The sequence below is a fragment of the Canis lupus genome, chromosome 11 (assembly GCF_003254725.2).
Source record: "Canis lupus dingo isolate Sandy chromosome 11, ASM325472v2, whole genome shotgun sequence".
NCBI classification, from domain to species: domain Eukaryota; kingdom Metazoa; phylum Chordata; class Mammalia; order Carnivora; family Canidae; genus Canis; species Canis lupus.
In genome coordinates this window covers 67,834,112-67,855,317 of record NC_064253.1, presented here as the reverse complement: position 1 = coordinate 67,855,317, position 21,206 = coordinate 67,834,112, and the positions used below count along the sequence as shown (strand labels likewise).

At 50.9% G+C, this 21,206-nt stretch overlaps 1 protein-coding gene across 7 annotated transcripts in view; it reads right to left on the bottom strand.

Annotated features, from left to right (window-relative positions):
* Positions 1–239: 239 nt before the first annotated feature.
* The window catches only part of ZNF618 (zinc finger protein 618), a 184,162-nt gene continuing 163,195 nt past the window's right edge, over positions 240–21,206 (bottom strand). For all 7 annotated transcript variants that reach the window (XM_035696768.2, XM_035696767.2, XM_035696771.2 and 4 more), the window contains 3 exons: positions 20,240–20,317; positions 8,897–8,998; positions 240–8,035 (listed from right to left, as the gene is read on the bottom strand). In XM_035696768.2, coding sequence (XP_035552661.1) covers positions 6,519–8,035; positions 8,897–8,998; positions 20,240–20,317 — 1,697 coding nt within the window. In that variant the 3' untranslated portion in view covers positions 240–6,518. The remainder of the gene's footprint in view (positions 8,036–8,896; positions 8,999–20,239; positions 20,318–21,206) is intronic.

The following is a 21,206-nucleotide window of genomic DNA, read 5'->3' as shown; positions in this document are numbered from 1 at the left end:
GGGTCACGAGGGGCAAACAGTGCACATGAGGGACTCAGGTCAAGCTCACCCTCTTCCCTGGGCCGATGGTCTCCGCAAGCAAGGCCCCGTGGGCTGAGCCGGGCTCGGCTAGGGGCTGACCCCCGCGCCCGCCGCGTCCCTGGGCACCGACTCCGGCCCGGTCACGCCCAGGGCCCCGCTCCTCACTGGGTGACATGGCCCCACGCCAAACCCAAGAAAGACCACCACACACCACCATCTTCCTAAAGGTTGTTTTATTGTAAAACCATAAATACAACACCGACATGAAATCATTTAAGTAACTGATCCTCTCTAACCATTAAAAGGATGTCTTTTTGCCTTGGCATCAACCAACTGGGAAATAATGTTGCAAGAATTCGGGGGGGTTGGGGGGTGAATTCTGGGCTAGGGCTTTTGGCGATTTAAGGAACCAAGTGGAACCTTCCTCTTCTTCCTGGGAATGGCCCACTTTCGGACGAGAACAGACAGGTAAAAACAGCAACATTTAAACAGCTCAGTTTTAAATTTTATTACTCTGTAAAAATCTTTTTTTTTCTTTTCTTCTTTTTTTCCTGTTCCTTTCCTCCATTTGACATCAGAAAAAGTTTTAAACATCACGAAACTGATTTTGGCTGTAAATGGAGATAACGGTACCAAAACAAAGTGAAACGAAAAACCCAAAGGACAAACAGAAAACCCTAAATAAACCCTCAAGTTTGGTCTCGGGGGTTTTACAGATCACAAGAACCGTCAACTCAACCCCCATGCAACGTGACTCCTTGGAGAGCTGTTGGATCCACACCAACGACACAGGAGACCGCAAACAACGTCTTTTGTTAATTAACACAGCAAGGGTGACACTAGGTAACTTTTTTTTTTTTAAATACAGTACATGGTACACAGAGTCCCAAGATGGCCCTGCATAAACCCCTCGTGGAGACGGGAGCCAAGCACTGGCTGTTTATAAAAATATTGTGTTGCTACAAAAGTATAAATTAATGCTACCGGTATTAAGAAATATTAAACACATAAAACTTATAAGGATTAAGAAAAATATTCATTAATACCTGTAGAAAACTCTGGCCTAAAAAAGATATTTTTTTTGTGTTTGTTTTTTTGTAAATTTTTTTTTGTATTTTTTTTTTTTTAAGATGACTTGAGTTTCTTGCACTCGGAGAGAGAGAGAGAGAGACACAGTCAGATGTGTCCATGGTATTGCCTAGAACGTCTTAACTACTGAGAAAGGACGGGGGTGCACGCACGTGGTTACTGAGCGGGGCGCGGGAGGGAGGGGCGCCAAGGCTTTCTCGAGATTTACCTGATGTGAAAGAATCACCGATGTGACGTTGCGGGGGTGGGGAGGGGGGGTAAGAGAAAGAAAAAGGTAGGATCAGAAAACAACCGAAAATAATTTACGCTTTTTAAAAAATATCTCTGCTTCGGGTGGTTGTACAAAATGATTTCCTGATGCTTGGGATCTGAATGGCCCCGGACGTGCCGCCCGGCGGGTCCCCTCTGTCCTGGCCGGCGAGCCCCGGCCCCCCCCCCCCCGGCCCCCAGGCCGGGCCACCGTGGGAGGGCCCCGGGCGGGGACCGGCTGGCACCTGGGCTGCGGGAGGAGGCCTCTTCCAGCCGGTCTCGGACCCCCGGTCTCTGCCAGCCTGGGCTTCAGGAAGCGCCCAGGGATCCCAGGCCCCTGAGGTTGCGGACAAGGCTGGGCTGTGCCCCTTAAGGAACTTTGGTTCGAAGAGTCAAGGTGCCCGGTGGGGACGCGCGGGGGCGTAAGGACCCTCGGGGGTCCCGGTGCGGATGCCCAGCTGCAGACCTAGCAGGTCCTCCTCTGTGCGGAGCTGGATCTTGAAAGCGACACCCGGGGTGGCGGCGACGGCGGCGGGGACGTGAATGTAGCAGACAGTGCCCTACGGATCTTCACCCTCATCGGAGCGGGAGCAGGTGCCTCCTCGCCCAGAAAGCACGGGGCCCTCCAGGGAGAGGCGGGCCTCTGCTGACCACGGGCCTCACCCCCAAGGGAGAGAGGAAGAAAAACAGAATGACGGCAACAAACTCCTCCAGAAAACCCTGAAGAGGGGAACCCGGGAGGGAAACATAAGAGGGGAAAAAAAAAAAAAAAAAAAAAAAACCACAACACCGTATCATTGGTTCACCATAACTGGCCTAGCAAACATTAGCCACAGTGAAGAGCGGGGCAGGCCCAGCTGGATCCGGGGGGCCGAGCCAGGAGCCCCCGCCTACCGTCTCCGGGGGACACCCCGAGCCCGACTCCGCCTCTCTAGGGGCTCCCCGCCAGGTGCATCCCGGGGACATGGGCGTTGCCGCCGTCCCCAAGGCCCAGGGCGCCCCCTCTTCCCGTCTCTGCGAGCACATCATCATGGTGACAACCTGCAGGCACGGTCCCTTCTGGGCCACTTCTCACGGGACCTCCCTTCTCCATCCGCACCCCAGCTTCCTCGCAAACCTTGCTTGGGAACGTGCGCCCTCGAGGGTATGTGCTGCGGCCCTGACATCTCTCCAGGTGCCCAAGGGGTCCAGGCCGAGCCGGGCAGAAGCAGGTGGCCTCGTGCAAGCACAGGGAGGCTCCGGAAGGCAGAGGTTCGGCTTCACAGTGGAAAACACGCCTTGCAGAGTTTTTCCCTGGTGTGTCTTGAAAGTGCAGGAGATAAAGGAACAAACTCAAGGGGAGAACACTTGGCAGCTTACAGACCCGGTGTAAAAAGGAGGTCCTTCCTCGGACGGTTCTCTCCTCCAGGAAACCTTCGGCCCCTGTCCCCATGGAGGGCCAATCCCAACACCAACCGGAGGCCATCAGGGGGCCAAGCCTCCTTGCTCACAGACGGGGCAGCGGCTTTCTGCGCCCTGGACCCCCCAAGGGGAAGCACCAGCAGGGGCCGCTTAGCTCAAGTGGCCCTCCTGTTTCTGTTTCCTGGTTTCTGACCGCTGAGGCCTGGCTCCTGGGCCCGGGCCCAGGGAGGGAAGAGCAGTATTGGGACAAGAGCATCTGTGCCCAGCCTTGCTCACAACGACCACCCAGAAGGCTGCAGTCCTTGGCCTGGGATTTGGAGGTGGGGGGAGGGGGAGTGTGTGGGGGGGGTGAAGCCAGCGGATGTGAGATGAGGGGAGAACACCCTGCAGGATGGAGGGGGTGTTCTCTCCATCTCCCCTCTGGGGTCCACCTATGTCAAAACAAGACCATTTCTGTCCTGGGAATGGCTTGAGGCGAGCCGTGTCCGAGCCAGCAGAAGACCAAAGAGCCGCCGAGAACACGGCAGAAACGGCCCCATCCCCTGGTCTGCTGGCAACCGAGGGCCTGCGGTGGGAAGTCCCATTGTGGTCACAGAACTGGGGAGCAGGACACATCCTCCTGACGGTCGGCACCAGGGGAGGTGCCGGGAGATGAGATGAAGAGTCTACCTCAATCCTTTGGCTAAACTAGAATCTGGATCAGGTGGCTATTGCTGGAAACGAGGGGCCGCCAGTGGCTGGACCTGTGAGATCTTTGGGTTTTACTAAGCGGTTCACTGCAGCGAGATCTGCACTCTGGGAACTGCCTGTGTGAGAAAGCCGACCGTAGGGCACCTTGATGCAGCCTTTCCTGTCGGTGACGCCCAGTTTCTGGGGAACCGGCGGCTGCAAGAGACAGAGGACCGCCTGCCACCTTGTCACCGTATCTGGATGGGGCCAGCCCCACGAGGCAGCTTCCAGGGCGCCCAGTGGCGTCTACCTTCTACCTGCAGAGCAAGCCAAGCCCGGAGGGTTGAACGGAGGTGGGGAGGAAGAAGAGAACGGGGTGACACCGATAACTCGACACCCAGAGTGTAACTAGACGGACTTGAGTTTTCATTCTGGAGGGCAGACGTGCCCGCGTCCCCACGAGACTGCAAGTGCTCTAACTGCACGTCCGGGCTCGGCCTCCCATGGCTTTGCAACAAAGAGAAAGGTCTGTTTCCTGACCTACTGGCCCAACAATGGGGCGTCGCCAGAACAGCCCTGCTCCCACCAACCACGCAGCGTGGGCAGCTCTGGTCCCTCCTCGCGTGGTTCCAAGTGCCAGGTCGAGGGCCGCTCCCCAGCAGCAAAGCAAAACAGCTGTCACTGGGCAACCCTGCAGCCACCTTCCAGAACGTCCGCAAAGGTTGGATCAAAGGGTATGCGGATGCTCCCACGCTCTCTAGAAAGTGACAGCAGGTGACTGTCCAGCACAGATGGAGGCTCCTCTGGTGGTGTGACCCCGGCTGGAAACGTGGGGGAAATCTCTAGAACTTCTCCAGGAGAGGCAAGGGCACACTGGTTCCTGAGACCACGGCCTGCTGGAGCGAAGGTGCCGACGGCCCGTTCTGACACATTTCAGTATGTCCGAGACTTGGAGGGAAAAGCCGGGTCAGTTCTCATGAGGTGACTCGAGCAGGCACGGCCCCCCAGGGACACCGTTCTGGTCTACAGTCCTGAGCCTTTTCGAGTTTTTGAGCCAGCTTGACTTCCCGAGCTGCCGCGAGCCGAGGAGGGGGCTGTTGTACAGTGCTTTTTGGAGTCGAGGTATCTCACTGCTAAGTAATGCTTTGTTTCCAGGAAGGGATGGAGCGGACTTAAGTCAACCCTCAAAATGGTAAAACGTGCCTTTGCCAAGGAGCCCTCCACGATGGTGGCTGTTCTTAGCCCGAAGCCCGCGGTGTAACCATCTATCCCCCAGCCATGGGCACCGGAGAGTGGGGGCCACGGGGCCACCAGCACATTACTCACGGGGCTGGGGGTGGGGGCTTGGGGTGGCGTGCTGACCCCGACAGGAGGGCAGAGGGGCCACCGTCTTGGCATCTGGACCGAGTGTGTAGAACCTAAACTGCTCATGGAGAGCAAAGCCATCTTGCACAGCCTCAAGTTCAATGTGGCCTGATGCCATTCCCCCCTCAAGACGACAACTGTTTGGCCCGCAAGGCACCAGCTCAACTACTGTCGTGGAAGGAGGCTCAGGTGTGTGTGTGGGGAGTCCCCCCCAACAGGGCGTGGGCCAGAGAACGACCAGAACCCCCGGGGGCCCCGGGGAGGGGGAGGGGAGAGGGGCCGTGGTCTGAGGTGAGACGGACATGAACACGGATGGACGCGGGAGTCCCTGCTGAGCTGGAAGCGTCCGTGGTGTGGCGAGTAGTGTAATGCACTCTGGGTATAGAAGTCAGACATTCGCGGTACCAGACACAGCAAACCAGGAGGGCGGCTCCCGCGCGTACATTCAGGAGAACTCCCGAGCCACATGCGGCCCCTATGGCTTCCACCGAACCCCGCGTCTGCGAAACGTGTGACGCCAACCCCACTCCTGGTTTCCAAACAGCAAAGCCGAGTTCGTGGTCTCGGCTGTTCGAATACATGAAAATGGGCCTGTACAGGGAGGGCTGATAAAAACCTCAGGCTACTGAATATACCACTGAGATGAGCTAGTTTACAGTGTGATTTGAGGAACAAAAAGGGCAACTGAGGAAAAAAACAAACGAACAAAAAACCTCCAAAATATAAGTTATAGACATTCAGTGCCTCCTAGCAGAGTCTAAAATCAAATCTGGAAAGAAAAAAAATAAAAGGTAAAAACTGCTAAAACGTTAGGAAAAAAACATTATTAAGGAGTGGAGACGGTCTCTATGCTTCTTTAAAAAATGTCTTTTTTTTTTCTATCTTATATTAAAAAGCAAAAAGTCAGCTTTATATTCTTAAAGTCTCCTTTCCTGATTTGGGGAGATAGATAGGTGTGTTTCTAAGGCGGCTGCCCCGGGAACACCCATGGGTGTCTCGAAGGCAACAGCTCAATGCCCTGAAGGTGAACGAGAACTAAGTCCAGTGCAGAAACTGTCCATCTGATGCAGTTTGGAGAATCCATGGCAGAGCAGCCGGGGCGGGGTGGGTGCAGGAGGGGGGTCGGGGGCGGGGAGGGGCGGGGGGGGGTGGGGGGCGCACGGGGTCAAGGACAGAGAGCGTCAAGTCACTTCAGATCTCAGCTGCCTGAACATTTTACAACATCAGCTTCCTACCAATCTGCACACCTGAAAACGGAGTCTTTCGAGCCCCCTCACTGAGAAAAGGAGGTGAAGTGTCTTCCCTCTTTCCCACTCAGCTTTCCTGACACACCTGGCTTAATGCACACGTGCCCACGGGCAGGCGTGTGTGCACGCACCAGGGTTGCGTGAGTGTGTGTGTGTGCACGGGTGCGTGAGGTTGCGGCGGCCCCGCAGGTGAGCACAGGGCCCCCGCGCCCCACACCGCACACCCACGGCACGCGTGCTCGGATGCATCCGCACACGGGCGGGCGGGCGTGCACACACACACATGCACGCACACACTGAAAAAGCACTTAAGTTTCCAGGGGGGCGTTTATAATGAGGTCCACAGTGTTTAGAACTTAAATTCCTTTTCTTTGTTTGCGACAGTGTTATGTGTGTGTGTGTTTGTGGTTTTTTTTTCTTCTAACGTTTCTCTTCTTTCTTTTTTCTCTTCTTTTCTCTTCTTATTGTTCTGAAGTCTTAAAGCATGTTGGATTTCAGAAACATGAGTTTGTTCATATCTTCTGGACTGAGCAGTCGCCTCCTTTTGATCAGAAGGGCTTGCTCACACATATTTACACACCCGCTCCTGGCCCCCACGGCCGGAACCGCAAGCAGCCAGAAGGCCAGCTTGGCGAGTTTCGTGTGCTTCTGGGTAACGCACGACCAGTACTGGAAGAGATCAGGAGTGGCCTGGAAGAGGGGCTCCTGCAGGTAATCATACACTTCGTTTTTCCCAAGCCGATCGTCTTCCTGAGCTGCGGGGTTCTCGCCCGTGGCGGAGCGGGGCTTCTTGGCCGTGGGCTCGAAGTCGGCCTCCTCGGTCCAGGACTCCTTCACCTCATTGATGAGCTCACACACCTTGCCGATGATCTCCTCGTGCTGGTAGGGCGGGACGGGCCGCAGCTTTTGCTGCGGGTCCAGGATCATGGCCACCTTGTGCGCCGGGTGCACCTTGAAGTTCTCCTTGAGGGCCTCCAGGAAGAGGTGGCACAGCTTGCTGACGGTGCCCGCATCGTTGGCCTTGGCCGTGAACAGCTTCTCCAGCCTGACGTAGGTGGGCAGCACCAGCTGCAGGGTGGGCTGGCTCTCGTTGCTCAGCTCGATGACCGCCTGCTTTACGGGCGTCAGGATGGCCGCCAGGTTGCTGAGCAGATGCTTGTTGAGGCTCTGGATGAGGTTCATCTTCTTGGCGCGGCTATAGAACTCGCAGATCTGCTCGTAGCGCTCATGCACCAGCAGCAACGAGTCTGTGACCGAGTTCCAGCAGGGCGGCGGCGAGGTCTCCTCCAGCGACCCGAAGGTCTCCTTTGCCAGGCCCGTGGAGCCCGCCAGGTCCTCGCACACGTTGAGCAGCTCGATGACCTCGTGCATGCTGCGGGCCTGCAGCGTCCGCTTGCTCAGCACGCTCTGCACCACCGAGTTCAAGGCACAGGCTGAGCAGCGAAGGCACATGCCGGCCTTGGAGAAGGCAGACGCGCTCACCCGGCAGTCCGTCACGTACACCGTCCTGATTTCCGACATCACGAACTCTGACAACACGTTCTGCACCCAGTGGTGCACCAGGTCGCCGCTGTCGCGAATGTCCGCGCCCTTCACGCCCAGCACGTAGCTCTTGATGTGGTTGCCCTCGGCTTGGTAGGCCGTGAGGATGTAGCACGAGTCGGGGCCGACGCTCTGCGAGTGGCAGGTGACCCCAATGCCCAGGCAGGCGTTGCTGCCCAGGGCGCACGTCACCTTCACCTTCACCTGGTTGTACATGCGTGGCAGGTGCTTTAGCGCCAGTGTGTTGAAGTTGCCCAGGATCTCCGTGACCGAGAAGGCCCCGTAGCGGGCGCCACTGTCCACCAGCGTCTGGGCCAGTTTCAGGAACTCCTTCCCACTCACCACGCTCAGCGCACCCAGGTCGGCGCACATGACCCTCAGCAGCCGCTCTGCGATATTTTGCCGCTCCTTCTCCGGGATCATGCTGTTGGGTGTTAAACCGCTGCTCATGGCTGGCAGGGGACACAGAGAGAGATGTGATTAAACCCAGCACCGGGGGCACCTGGGTGGCTCAGTCAGTTAAGCATCTGCCTTCGGTTCAGGTCATGATCCCTGGGTCCTGGGTTTGAGCCCCACATGGGGTTCCCTGCCCCTCCCTCTGCAGCTCCCTCCCTTGTGCTCTCTTGCTCCTTATCTTTCTGTCAAATAAATAAAACCTTAGAAAGAAAAACCTGGCATCTGAGGTTCCTTCATCTGGCAGCAGCCTACTACTCTAAGCATCTGGCATTAGGCATTATGGGGAGGTTTCATCTTGCACACAAACTGGTGGTGCTGGTGGTCTTTAACACGTGACTCTCACAGGAGTAACACTCTAGGATTGACTAGCAATGCTGGCCATGAGCATGGGACTAGAACATAAGGGTACGTATGCAACACACTTGCTGCGTGTATCAGGCACCTAGACTTTAGAAGCCAACTGGTCTCACTTTTCTCAACACGGGAACTGCCTGCCTCTAATAAAGGACTCTCTAGTGAATAAAATAAATGAGGCCACAGCATCTTAAGAAAGAGCACCCAAGAGAATTGTGGAGAGTGGGTTCCATTTCTGACCATCACTAAATATGTGCTCTCTGACCACAAAAAGATCACCTCCTCTCCCTAGGCTTCCTTCTGCCTGTCCAGTGAGGTCACAATTCCCAAGGATGAGGTCTTGGGTATATAAGAGCTTCGCATGCGGTCTTGCATCACCTTGAGAGGCACAGGCGGTGGGATTGGGGGTGGGGGAGGGCAGAAGGGAGCGACTGGGGCTGGGGCTAGAGGAGCAGGGGGCAGACCTCTGTGAGGCCCTGGGCCCTGGCCTGGGAGAGACCTACTGTTGTTGGCGCTATTCCTCTGGGCCTGGGGTTTCCACTTCTCTTCTACGACAGCAGGTGGTGATCGGGACTGGTTGGAGGCGATGTTGTTCTCGTTGTCCGCTGCGGATACAAAGGGGACAGCGTGGGACCCTGTTGCGCAAGAGGCCCGCCAACAAACAAAACAAGAACTACAGCATGGCGGGTGAAGTCCAAACAAGGCCTCTAGGACTCAGGCCTGGGTCCAAATCCTGGCTCCTGCTCGGGAAGCCATATTATGCTTGCAAAGCCCCCACGGTGTCACTTGAGAAAATGCAGATGAGCACACGGATGTGACACACGTGCCAGAAGGACCGACCAGAGAAAATGCAAGGAAAGGCTGGAGCGCAGGGCCAGGTGCAGAGTAAGCACTTGGGGGTGGGAACCGCTGCCCTGGAGTCTACCTGGGGAGCCCCACACCCACACACAACCACATGTTCCAGCTCAGAAATGGGCAAGGGGGATCAGTTAGCGAGTGGCCTAAGGGACCTCACATTCTCTCATTTCTCTTAAGTGCGTTTATCTTTTCAGTTTATTTACTAAAAAATTTAAAGGAAAAAAGCAAAACCAGAGCCCTAGGTGTCAGATGTGGAAACTGAAGCCCAGATACAGGTGATTTGCCCTGGATCACACAAAAAAAACAAAGGCAAGGCTGAGACCAAGATCCCGGGTCCCCTGACTCCTAATGCCTGTTCCATGCATTTTCCTAATTTTTGTTTACTTGTGCATGTGTGACTGTCTCATAAATGAATGCTACATGCCCGGCGCCTGGGTGGCTCAGCTGGTTGAGCATCCAACTCTTATTTTGGCTCAGGTCATGATCTCAGGGTCATGGGATCGAGCCCCGTGTCTGGCTCTGTGCTGGCATGGAGTCTGCTTTAGATTCTCTCTCTCCCTCTGCCCTTCCCCGTCCCCAGCCTGCACTCTCTCTCTCTCTCTCTCTCAGAGAAAGAGAGAGGGAGATGATAAAATAGCACATGCCTATTCTCCTCCCTTCAGGGCTACTCCTTGCATTTTTATAGAATCATTTCTGAGTAGACATGGTCTGAGTAACATGCTTGTCATCACAAGTGACCACATGGGCTTCTGTTGTACAATTTGCCACAGGTTGCTGAACCACACACCAAGTGCTGAGTTTCTGGGCTGTTTCCAATATTACTGTTCTGCTATGAACCTACTTGCCTAATATTCTAATATCATTTCTCTGTGCTTCTGTTGTTGTGGGTTTATTTCCCTGCAACATCATCTTATAGGTAGAATCACAAATCCAAGGATATGAATAGGTCCATGACACCTGTGTGGGGTAGCCAGATATCTTCCATCCTTCTCCATTAGAGGCATCAGGCCTTGGAGGCCAAGGCCACAACTTTCATACCAAGAGAAGAGTTTTCCCCAATACGTACATGTTCAGCCCTGCAAGGCTAATTAAGAAACTCCAGGAAAAAACAAAAAGAAAACCAAGAACACCCCCCAAACAACAACAACAGAAACTCCAAGACATTCACTTGAAGGAACATATTACAATCACTAGGAAAGGTGGTTGCACAGACTGTGATAACAAAAGAAAATGCATAAGGAAAAGATCTCATCATAATTTTATACATACTGTTTATATTTGTATTTTAGACTTGCAAGTCCAGGAACAAACCAACCTACGCATCAAAGATAGAGGAAGAGGGGACTTTCACTTCCATCCATGTAACATAACCTGCCATGGGTATTGCTCTCCATCCAGTTGCAAACAACTGTCAATCATGATGCCACTGCTTTCGGACAGGTAACCCAGGAGCATGACCCCAGAAAAAGAGGAACAAATGTGCTGAGTAATACGATTGGTCCAGCTTGCCTGAAAGCAGTTTCCAAGCTGCAGCATAGGGACAGGGAGCTGGAACAGAGCCCAGTGGTCTTACTGATTTGAAGAGGCAGGAACCAATGTTTAGGGAGGTCAAAGGGAGCTCGAATTTACAGATAAAGCACCAAAGAGGAGGGGGCTACCTAAAGAAAGAGCTCTGGAGACCTTTAGTAGGGTTCCCTGAAGTCTGCTGAATACTTACTCACCTGCCCAAGTGCAGAGTCAAGTTCTCCAAGACTGGGTAAAGAATCACTGGAAAGCAGGAAGTGGGGGTGGGGAGGAAATAATTTGCATTCCCTCAACCAGAAGGGAGACACCACAATGCATAAGGAATTGGGTAGGGTGGCCTCACTATGGGGCAAAATTCACCATAGATTAAGGGCTGCACTAGACCTGTCCTGGTACACTTTTTAAAAAGGTTTTATATACTTATTAGAAAAAAAGAGATGGAGGAAGGGAGAGAGAGAACTGAGTGGGGAGGGAGGGGCAGAGGGAGAGGGAGAAACAGACTCCCCACTCAGTAGGGACCCCAAAGGAGACCAATCCAAGGACCCCGGGATCATGGCCTGAGCTGAGGGCAGACACTTAAACAACTGAGACACCCAGGAGCCCCTCTGCTATAATAGATTTTAAAAATAAGTCTTCAAAGTATTGAGGGGGTCCTATGTAACTAAACTATAAACCAGAACAAAGTCCAATCCTTTTTCAAAGTCTAGCACCTAATGATATAAAAATTTGCAATGTTGATTATACAGTAAAATTTATCAGGCATTCAAAATAGTAAGAAAATATGACCTATCAACCTGGAGAAAAACCACTCAATAGAAATAGAGCCACAAAGGACAGAGATGATGGAATTATCCAGTAAGGAGCTTACAGCAGTGGTTATAAATACCATAAATGTGCTCAAAGTCATGAAGGGAAACATGCATACCATCAGGAGAGAACTGCAAGATGTGAAAAACCCAAAGCTGAAACTAACCAACTCAAAGGGAACTTGTAGATATAAAAATAAATTGTCCAGGGAAAAAACACACCATATGTGATAAAAGATCAGGTGCCATAGAAGAAAAAAATCAGTGGAGAAAGAGCAAGAGAACTACCTAACATGAAAAACAGAAAGGGTAAAAGGCTGAAGATGAGGAACAGAGCATGGAGAGTATCAGACAGTTTCATATACATATAATTTTGAGTCCCAGGAAAAGGCAGAAAAAAATATCTGAAGAAATGGCCACAGTTTTCCCAAACTGGATTAAAAATAAAAGCTCAACTGACTCTTCTGAGTCTGACAAATAGCAAGATGGTAGATTTAAACTCGATAATATTAAATTTACATTAAATACAAACGGTCTCTACATTCCAAAGAAAAGTTAGAGATGATCATACTTAATAATAAATAGGTATGACTCTACCATAGGTTATCTATAAGGAATCTATTTAAATATGAAGACAAGGTAAAAGGCTAAGTAAAGGTATACTATACAAATAGTAGAGAAGAAAGCTAGGGATGTTTGTGATAGTTTACAGAATAAAAAACCAGACCTCAGGACAAGAAATATTACCAGGGGTAATAAGAGACCCTACACCATGACAACAGGGTCAAAATACCAAGAATAACATAACAATCCTAAATATAAATATAAATAAAAAAAAAATATATATATATATATATCTCCACATGAAGCAAACACTGAAACAAGAAGTAGACAAACCCACAATTGTAACTGGGGATTTCAACTCTCTTCCCTGAGTAATTGTTAGTTACAAATGAAGGAAAAGGACTGTACATAAATGAACAGAGAGTAGACAAGATCAAGCAGCCTAATATACATATAATTGGGTTCCCAGAAAAAGGAGGTAGGAAGAAATATAGTGAAATCACATATATGGTCTCTGACTGTAACTGAATTAAAAATTAGAAATGAGTAACAAATGGGTCTTTGGAAAAATTGCAACTATATGCATAATAAACATCACACTTCTATAATCACACAGATAAAAAAAGTATAAGGGAAATTAGAAAATGGTTTGAACTTAACATTAAAATATAACCTTTCAGAGTTTATGGGATCCATCTAAAGCAGGGCATATTTATAGCATTAAATAATTACATTAGAGGGACTCCTGGGTGGCTCAGTGGTTGAGCATCTGCCTTCAGCTCAGAGTGTGATCCCGGGTCCTGGGATCGAGTCCCACGTTGGGCTCACTGCGAGGAGGCTGCTTCTCTCTCTGCCTATGTCTCTGCCTCTCTCTCTCTGTGTTTCTCATGAATCAATAAATAAATTTTAAAAAAATTACATTAGAAAAGAATAAAGGTTTAAAATCAGTACTTCCACCCTGAGAGAGATCTAAAAAGGAAAAGTAAATGGAGTCTGAAGTAAGCAGAAAAGAAATCACACAGCTAAAAGCAAAAAAGAGTAAAATAGAAAATAAATACAATAGAGAAAAATAATGAAACTAAAAGCTGGTTCTTTGTAGACATGAAGAAAAAAGGATAAACCTTGAGGCAAAAATATTTTCAAAAGAAAAAGGACACAATTTATTAGTATCAGGAATGATGGAAGGAGGTATTACTATATATGCTACAGATATTAGAAGGACTGAAATGATTCAACCCCTTAAGTGAGGCAAACAAATAACCTAAAAGATACAAAATAGGGAAAGTCCATTCCAGAAGAAATAGATAGCCTGAAATAATCCTGTATCTATTACAGAAATTCAGTTCATAGTTAAATAACCAGTCACAAAGAAAAATCCCATTTGGGTTCACTGGAGAATCTGACCAAATATTTAAGAAAGAAGTAATATAAATTATACACACGTTATTCCAGAAAATGGAGAGGGAAGAGCATCTCTCAATTCATTTTATGAGGCTGGCACTACTCTGATCCAAAACTAGAGAAAAACACTGCAGGCGAAGAAACTACGAACCAATATCCTTCATAAACATACACATAAATACCCTTAACCAAATATTAGCAAACTAAATACAGTGATATATTAAAAGATTATCATCACTAGGTGGAATTTACCCCAGAAATGTTAAGCTGAGGTTAAAAAAATAAATCCAATCAGTGCAATTCCCTATACTAAGAGAAGATGAGAAGAAAAATGATTTCTATAGATATAAGTACACATTAAAATGTGACAAAGTTCAGGGGTGCCTGGGTGGCTCAGTCTGTTAGGTGTCCAACTCAATTTCAGCTCGGGTCATGATCTCAGGGCCGTGGGATCAATTCTGTGCTCGGTGGAGAGTCTGCTCGAGATTCTCTCCCTCTGCCCCCCACCCCGCCCCAGGTGTACGCACGCTCTCTCTCTCTCAAAATAAGTAAATTTTTTTTTAAAATGTGACAAAACTCAATAGCCATTCATGACATAAACTCTTACCTAACCAGGTAGAAAAAGAAACTTCTTGGATTTGAAAAAGGAAATCTAAAAAAAAAAAATTTAAGTCGGCTAACTTGATAGAAACTAAACAGATTTTAAGGAAATACTATGAACAACAGTATTCCAACAAATCACGTAACTTGGATAAAATAAACAAATTCTTAGAAAAACATTAACTACCAAAAACCAATTTGAGAAATAGAAAATCTGAACAGACCTATGGAAGATTGAATTAATAATCAAAATACTTCCCACAAAAAGAAAGAAAAGCAAAATCCAGATTCCGACAGCTTCACTGGTGAATTCTAATCATGTTAAAGGAACTCTTCACAAATTCTTCTCAGAAACAGAAGAGGAGGGAACATTTCACAGTTTTTTTTACAAGGCAAATATTATTCTGATAATCAAATCAGACAAGGAAATGACAAGAAAAGAAATCACAGGCCACTATCTCTTAGGACTACAGATACAAACATCTTCAATAAAACAGCAGACCAAATCCAGCTGTAACAGTGAGAGTTACTCCAGGAATACAAAGTTGGTTCAACGTACAAAGATGCCATGTTAACTGAACAAAAAACAAAACCACATGACCATCTCAATAGATGCAGAAAAGGCATTTGACAAAATCTAATACCTTTTCATGATAAAAACAATCAGCAAACCAGGAATTGAGAACTTTTTCAACCAGACAAAGGGCATCTATGAAAAACCCACTGCTAAAATCACACTTAATGGTAAACACTAAAAGCTTTTCCCCTAAGATCAGGAACAAGGCAAGAATATCCATTCTCAAAAAGAAAAAAAAGAATATTCATTCTCATCTTTTTTTATTCAATGTGCATTAGTGAGTCTAGCCAGGGCAAGGAGGAAAAAATAATAATTTTAAAAAGCATCCAGATTGGAATAGGAAAAGTAAAATGATCTCTATTTGCAGATAACATGGATGTGTACATAAATAATCTTATGGAATCCATACACAAAAAAAACTATCAGAAGTGATAAGGAAGTTCAGCAAGGTTGCAGGAAACAAGATCAACACATAACAAAGAAGAAATCAATTTTATTTCTTTATACCAGCAAAGGAACACCCCAAAAATTAAATTAAGAAAATAATTCCATTTTATAATAGCATCCAAAATAATAAAATAGGAATAAATTTACAAAAGAGCAAGATTTGTACACTGAAAACTAAAAACGTGGTTGAAAGAACTCTAAAATGACTTTAATAAATGGAAAGACAATCCGTGTTCATAGACTGGAAGATTTAATATTGTCAAAACGGCAATACTCCCCAAATTATTTTAGATTCAACACAATCCCTGTTAAAATCCCTGCTGGCTTTTCAAGAGAAAATGACAAGCTGAGCCTAAAATTCATGTGGAAATGCAAGAGATGCAAAGTGGCCAAGATGATCTTGAAAAAGAACAAAGTTGAAGGGCTCACACTTCCTGATTTTAAAACTACTGCAAAGCTACATACTAATCAAGACAGTGTGGTAGGACAGGAAGACATACAGATTAATGGAACAGAATTGAGATTTCAGAAATAAACCCTCACATTTAAAAACAACTGAATTTTGATAAGGGTGCCAAGACAATTTAATGGGGGAAAGGATGGTCTTTTAAAAAAATGATGGTGGGACAACTGGATATGCACATACACAAGAATAAAGCATGACCCCTTCCTTGATACCTCATACAAAAATTAACTCAAAATGAAATATATTCATAAACGTAAAAGCTAAAACTCTGGTTTCTCAGATAGGACACCAATAACAAACAAACAAAAAAGGACACCCATTGCACATGATAAAAGAAAAAACAATGGATTTCTCCAAAATTTAAAACTTCTGTGATTCAAAGGCCAGCATCAAGAAAACATCAAAAAAGACAACTTACAATATGGTAGAAAATATTTGCAAATCATGTATCTAGAATATGTAAAGAACACTTACAATTTAACAACAAAAAGAAAAAAATAAATTAAAAAATGGCCAAAGGATCTGAACAGACATTTCTCCAAGGAAGATATTCAAGTGGCCAATAAGCATAAGACAAGATGTTCAATGGCATTAGTCATCAGGAATATGCAAATGAAAACCATCATGAAATACCCTTTCGCGCGCACGAGAATGGCTGTAACAAAAAGTCAAATGATAGCAAGTATCTTGGACGGACGTGGAGAAATCAGACCCCTCACACACTGTTTGTGGGGAAGGAAAAGTGGTACAAGCTCCTGGTGGAAATAATCTGGCAATTCCCAATTCAACACGAGTTATCGTGTAACCCAGAATTTCCACTCGCAGGTGTGCACCCAACAGAATGAAAAACACGTGTCCACACAAAAAATGTGTACTTGGGACGTTCACAGCAGGTTTGTTCCTAATAGCCTCAAACTGGAGATAAATGCCCATCCATTGGTGACATGGAGAAACAAATCATGGCATACCCGAACAGGGGATGTCCTCCTCAGAAATAAAAAGGAGTACCCGGGAACACAGAACACAGGTTAATCCAAAAGTATGCTACCTGAGAGAAGCCAGACACAAAACACTTAATACCATGTAATTCCATTTCTATAAAATTCCAGTAAGAGCAAAACTACAGCAAGAAGCAGCAGAGAGTGACTTCCAGGGCTGGGGTCGGGGAGGGGCCTGGCTACAGAGAGGCAGGAGAGAACTTCTGGGGCAGATGCTAATGATACCCATCTTGATCGAGATGTGATTAGATGACCACCGGTTGTCAAAATGATCAAACTGCATTCTTCAAACTGGTGAGTTCCACGTATGTCACATCCTCCCTTCATAAATCCAATTTTTAAATGAATGAAAAGGGACACCTGGGTGGCTTGGCGCTTTTGGCGCCTGCCTTCGGCCCAGGTGTGATCTTGGAGACCCGGGGTCGAGTCTCACATCGGGCTCCCTGCGTGGAGCCTGCTTCTCCCTCTGCCTGTGTCTCTCTGCCTCTTTAGGTCTCTCATGAATCAAGAAATAAAATCTTAAAAAAAAAATAAAGTAAAATAAAAAAATAAAATGAACGAAAAGAAGCCCATTAGAAAGCTGCAGGGGAGTCCCTCATCCTCTTGCTTTTCCGCAGGACCCAGAACGGAGAGGACTCAACCAGGTGGTGGAGACCAAGGTCTAGCAGCAGTTGATTCAAACACCATTTTTTTCCCCCTCCGTATCCCACCGATACTGGTCCTGCCACAGGTGACGTCCTCGGTAAATGCCCTGTGAAGAGGCTTGATGTATAGCTCGAGCTGAAAATAAAGTTCACTCAGTGTGCCTTTCCCCTAAGAAGCACAGAGGCACACGCACAGCCCCGTCTGCAAAGGGCCAGATGCAAAGCCAGAGTCCAGGCCATCTCCCGGGGAGGGACCAGGGCAGGAAGGAGAAAGCTGCTGTTCCTGGCAGAGGACGGGGAGAAGAGGCACCTGTAGTCGTTCAGTATCTGAGAACGTACCACGACCCTCAACATTTGACACGTGTCGTCTCCAGGACCCTCACCCAGCCTGTGGGAGCGCGGATTGGCCCACTTCGCAGATGAAAAGCTTGAAGCCCCAGAGAGGTGAAGCAGCTCCGAGGGAAGGTCTGGCACACACGACGTTAGATGCCGTGTACAAGCTGCGCTGTGCACCTCTGGGCCCGTGATTCTGATCCGTGAGCCTCGGTTTCATCATCTCTAAGATGGGGATGAGACCGGCGGCGCGTTCAGCAGATCTCATGACACAGCCTCGTCTGACCTGTAGTAATTGCTCACTAAACGTTAGCGATCTGCGGTATTATTACTGCCAAAACAGACTCTGGAGCTGTCACCAGGGGCAAGACAAATTTTCCTACAGGCCAGAAAAGAAGTTTATTAGGGGGAATTACCCTGTGCCATTCAGCAGCCTCTTAATGAGATTGGTGTTATTCGAGGCTGATCCCCCTTATCAGCGACGCTGTGAACGGCGCAGATCATGACGCCTAATTTTTCTCTATGGAGTCAATCCTTTAATCCCGACTCAGCCTGGCTGGGATTCAGGCTGGCTTTGCACCGGATTGCAGCGAGGCATTCTCTGCCCGCAGTGGACCAGAACAAAGCAGCCCAAAGCTCTCCCTAGAAAACAAGTCGGGGTTGCTTGGGAGCCCCGGGGCCACCACAGGCACAGCCTTGATTTGCATTTTAATGGCCTCCACCCAACTGCCTGAGGGGTGGGGAGGCACAGGCCCCCAGACAGACTCCTCCTTAATTAGCCTCAGCTTCCAGAAGCCGCTGGAGGGGGGCGGAGCGGCAGGTGGAGGGTCTGGGTTGGGATGGGCAAGTGCTGGACTCTGGGAGTCTGGGGTCCAAGAGGTGTGCTGTCTCCGGTTCCCAGAGCGTCACGTCTGAACGCCCTCAGCTGGCCTTCGAGGCCTTCGGTGGCGAGGGAACGGGTGATGGCAAAGGCGAGCAGGAGGTGGGAGGCACGTGAGGACGTGCAGAAGGGCAGCCGACATCCAGGTTGGGGGGGGGGGTGTCCTGCCCGGGGCCCGAGGCCTGGAGGCACCCCAGAGCTTGGAGCTCCTGTGTCCTGGCTGCCACTCTGGCTCTGCTCAGGTTCTCAGGAATCCTTTAGAAATAAATACCAGCTCCCCCACCAGAGAGCACGGGGGACGGCGCACCCCCGAGTACGTGCTGAACAAGTGCACGGACACGCTGGACGCAGAGAGGTCGCGCCAACAGAACAGTCTGCAGCCTGAGACTCTAGTCCTGCGCCACTCAGCGTAGGCCAGACGAGACCTGAGGGGGCACAACGGTCAACATCCCAGACACAGCAGCCACCACTGTTCCCGTCCCACGGGGGGCTCTGGGGGGGTGGGGGGTGGCCAGGACAGCTGGCTGCCTTCCCCAGGTTCCCGTTTCTCTTTGCAGAGTGTCAGGCTGTCCCTGGACAGGTGTGCTCCCCGCCCCTGGGACTGGAACACCTATGACATGTGTCGCTTGGGATCCAACGGGGGTAAAAGGAGGAAGTGTGCTTCTCTCTCCCTGCCGCCCGGTGCAAGACAGAGGGAGGCTCTGAGGGGCCACAGGGAGGACACAGCTGTGGTCCCCGAATGACCGTGTCCAAGGCCACCCAACCAGGCCACCTGCATCGGGCTGAGATGTCACCGGAGAAGCGATTACATCAAGCTACCGAGAATCTGGGGTTTATCTGTTACAGCACAGAGCGCCTGCCTGACCACAGCGGAAACTGGAGCAGAAGCGGGGTGCTACTGTGAAAAAAACCCAAGAACGGGAGGCACGGCTTTGAAGGCAGGACGGTTCAGAGAAGGGCGCTAACGCCACAAGCTTGGAAGGTGCCAGGAGGGCGGGTCACAAGGTCACCCAGACAGCAAGCGGCCAGCGCAGGCCTGTCTCCCCCGCGGCGCCCAGGACTGGTCCCAGGTGCCAGCGCCAGGCCTGCCTCCGACCTAGACCCCGATGCCAGGTGGGCCCTGGGCCCGGCGTGGGGACCGACAGCGTCAGGGCGGGTGTGCCTCGGCTCGGAGACGGGCTGGGGCCCAGGCTGCCCTCCGGCTCCCAGCTCCCGCCCCTGCTCCCGGGGATGGCAGGCCTCACCCCTCTCCTCCCGGGCAGCGGTCCTTCCCGCTGGGCGCCCGTCGGGTGCAGGGCTCAGCGCCAGGGCCACAGCCTTCCAGAGCCTTCTGCAGCCCGGGCCCTAACTGTGCTCAGGCCGGGCCTGTGCCACCCCTCCACCCGCCCACCCCCGTGGGCCCCAGGCTCCCTGAGGGCAGGTCCCGGGTCCTGTGACCCCTTCCTGAGGAGGAGGGGGGAGGCTCTGGGGCGGGGCCAGCGGCACCCAGGGCGCGGCTGGGGTCAGCACCCAGGACAGGGCTGAGGGCGGTGCCAGGCTGGCACCCAGGGCAGCGCTGGGGGCAGGGCTGGGGCTAGGGCAGCACCCAGGGTGGGGCTGGGGCGGCACCCAGCACCCAGGACGGGGCTGGCGGGAGACCAGGGCGGGGCTGGGAGGCACCCAGGGTGGGGCTGGAGGTGGGGCCATGCCGCACCCAGGGCTGGGCGGGGCCAGGGGCGGGGGGCGGGGCCAGCGGCTGGTCCCCTTACCTGCATGGGACTGCATGTGCTCCAGCAGGTTGTTGTAGAACTGGAACTGGATCCCACAGGCGCCGCAGGTGTAGGGTTCTGGGGTGGGAAGGGGAGAAATGAGGCAGCTGTGTTAGGGGCAGAACGGCCCTGGAAGCCCTGGATCCGGGAACCCAGACACACACTGGGGCTCTGCACTTGGGGCTCTGGCCCAGCCTGTCTGCCCCTGTCACTGACTAGTGAGGGAGAGGCTTGGGGGAGGGAGGAGCCATGGAGAGAGGAAGACTTGCCTGCAGAACCAGAGAGGGCCTAATTCAATCAAGCAGACCTTTATTGAGTGCTTACTGTGTGCCAGGCACCGTTCTGGGGACAGGGGAGGGGGTGACACTAACGGACCAAGTGCCCCAAGGGGGCAGAGACCACGTCCCACCACAGCCCATCCTCTGCCCAGTGAACAAATGGATGTACGGATGAAACAATAACAAGGTAAGGGCACAGAGGGCAGTAAAGGGTGCGGGAAGTACGCAAGAGAAGGTGGGAAGTGGAGAGAGGCAGCGCAGGGCGAGAGGACACAGGACAGGCGAGGACAGGGAAGGCGGGGAGGGCGGGATGGAAGGACAACAGCACAGGCAGGAAGGGGGCCTCATGCGCAGGTGGACCCTCAGCTTCCACCTCGTGTCCCTGGCACTCAGGTCAGTGCCCGGCACGGGGGAATGTGGGAGGAAGAGGGGTGACAAAGGGACACGCAGGGAGGCGGAGATGGGCTTGGAGGAGGCGTCCTGAGGCTCCCCCACTGCGAGTTGCAACGGGAAGGCCTGGGTTCCTGCCAGGGCTGGGGTGGAGAAGGCAGGTGGCCCGTGGTCAGGGCTCCGCCTCGTCCCCTGTCCAGACTCCCCCTCCCGCCCGGGGCTGGGCCCTCCTCCTGCCTCCGCTGGCTGCCAGGTCTGCCTCGGGGTGGCCCACGGGCAGGTGCCCTGGAGGTCCTGAG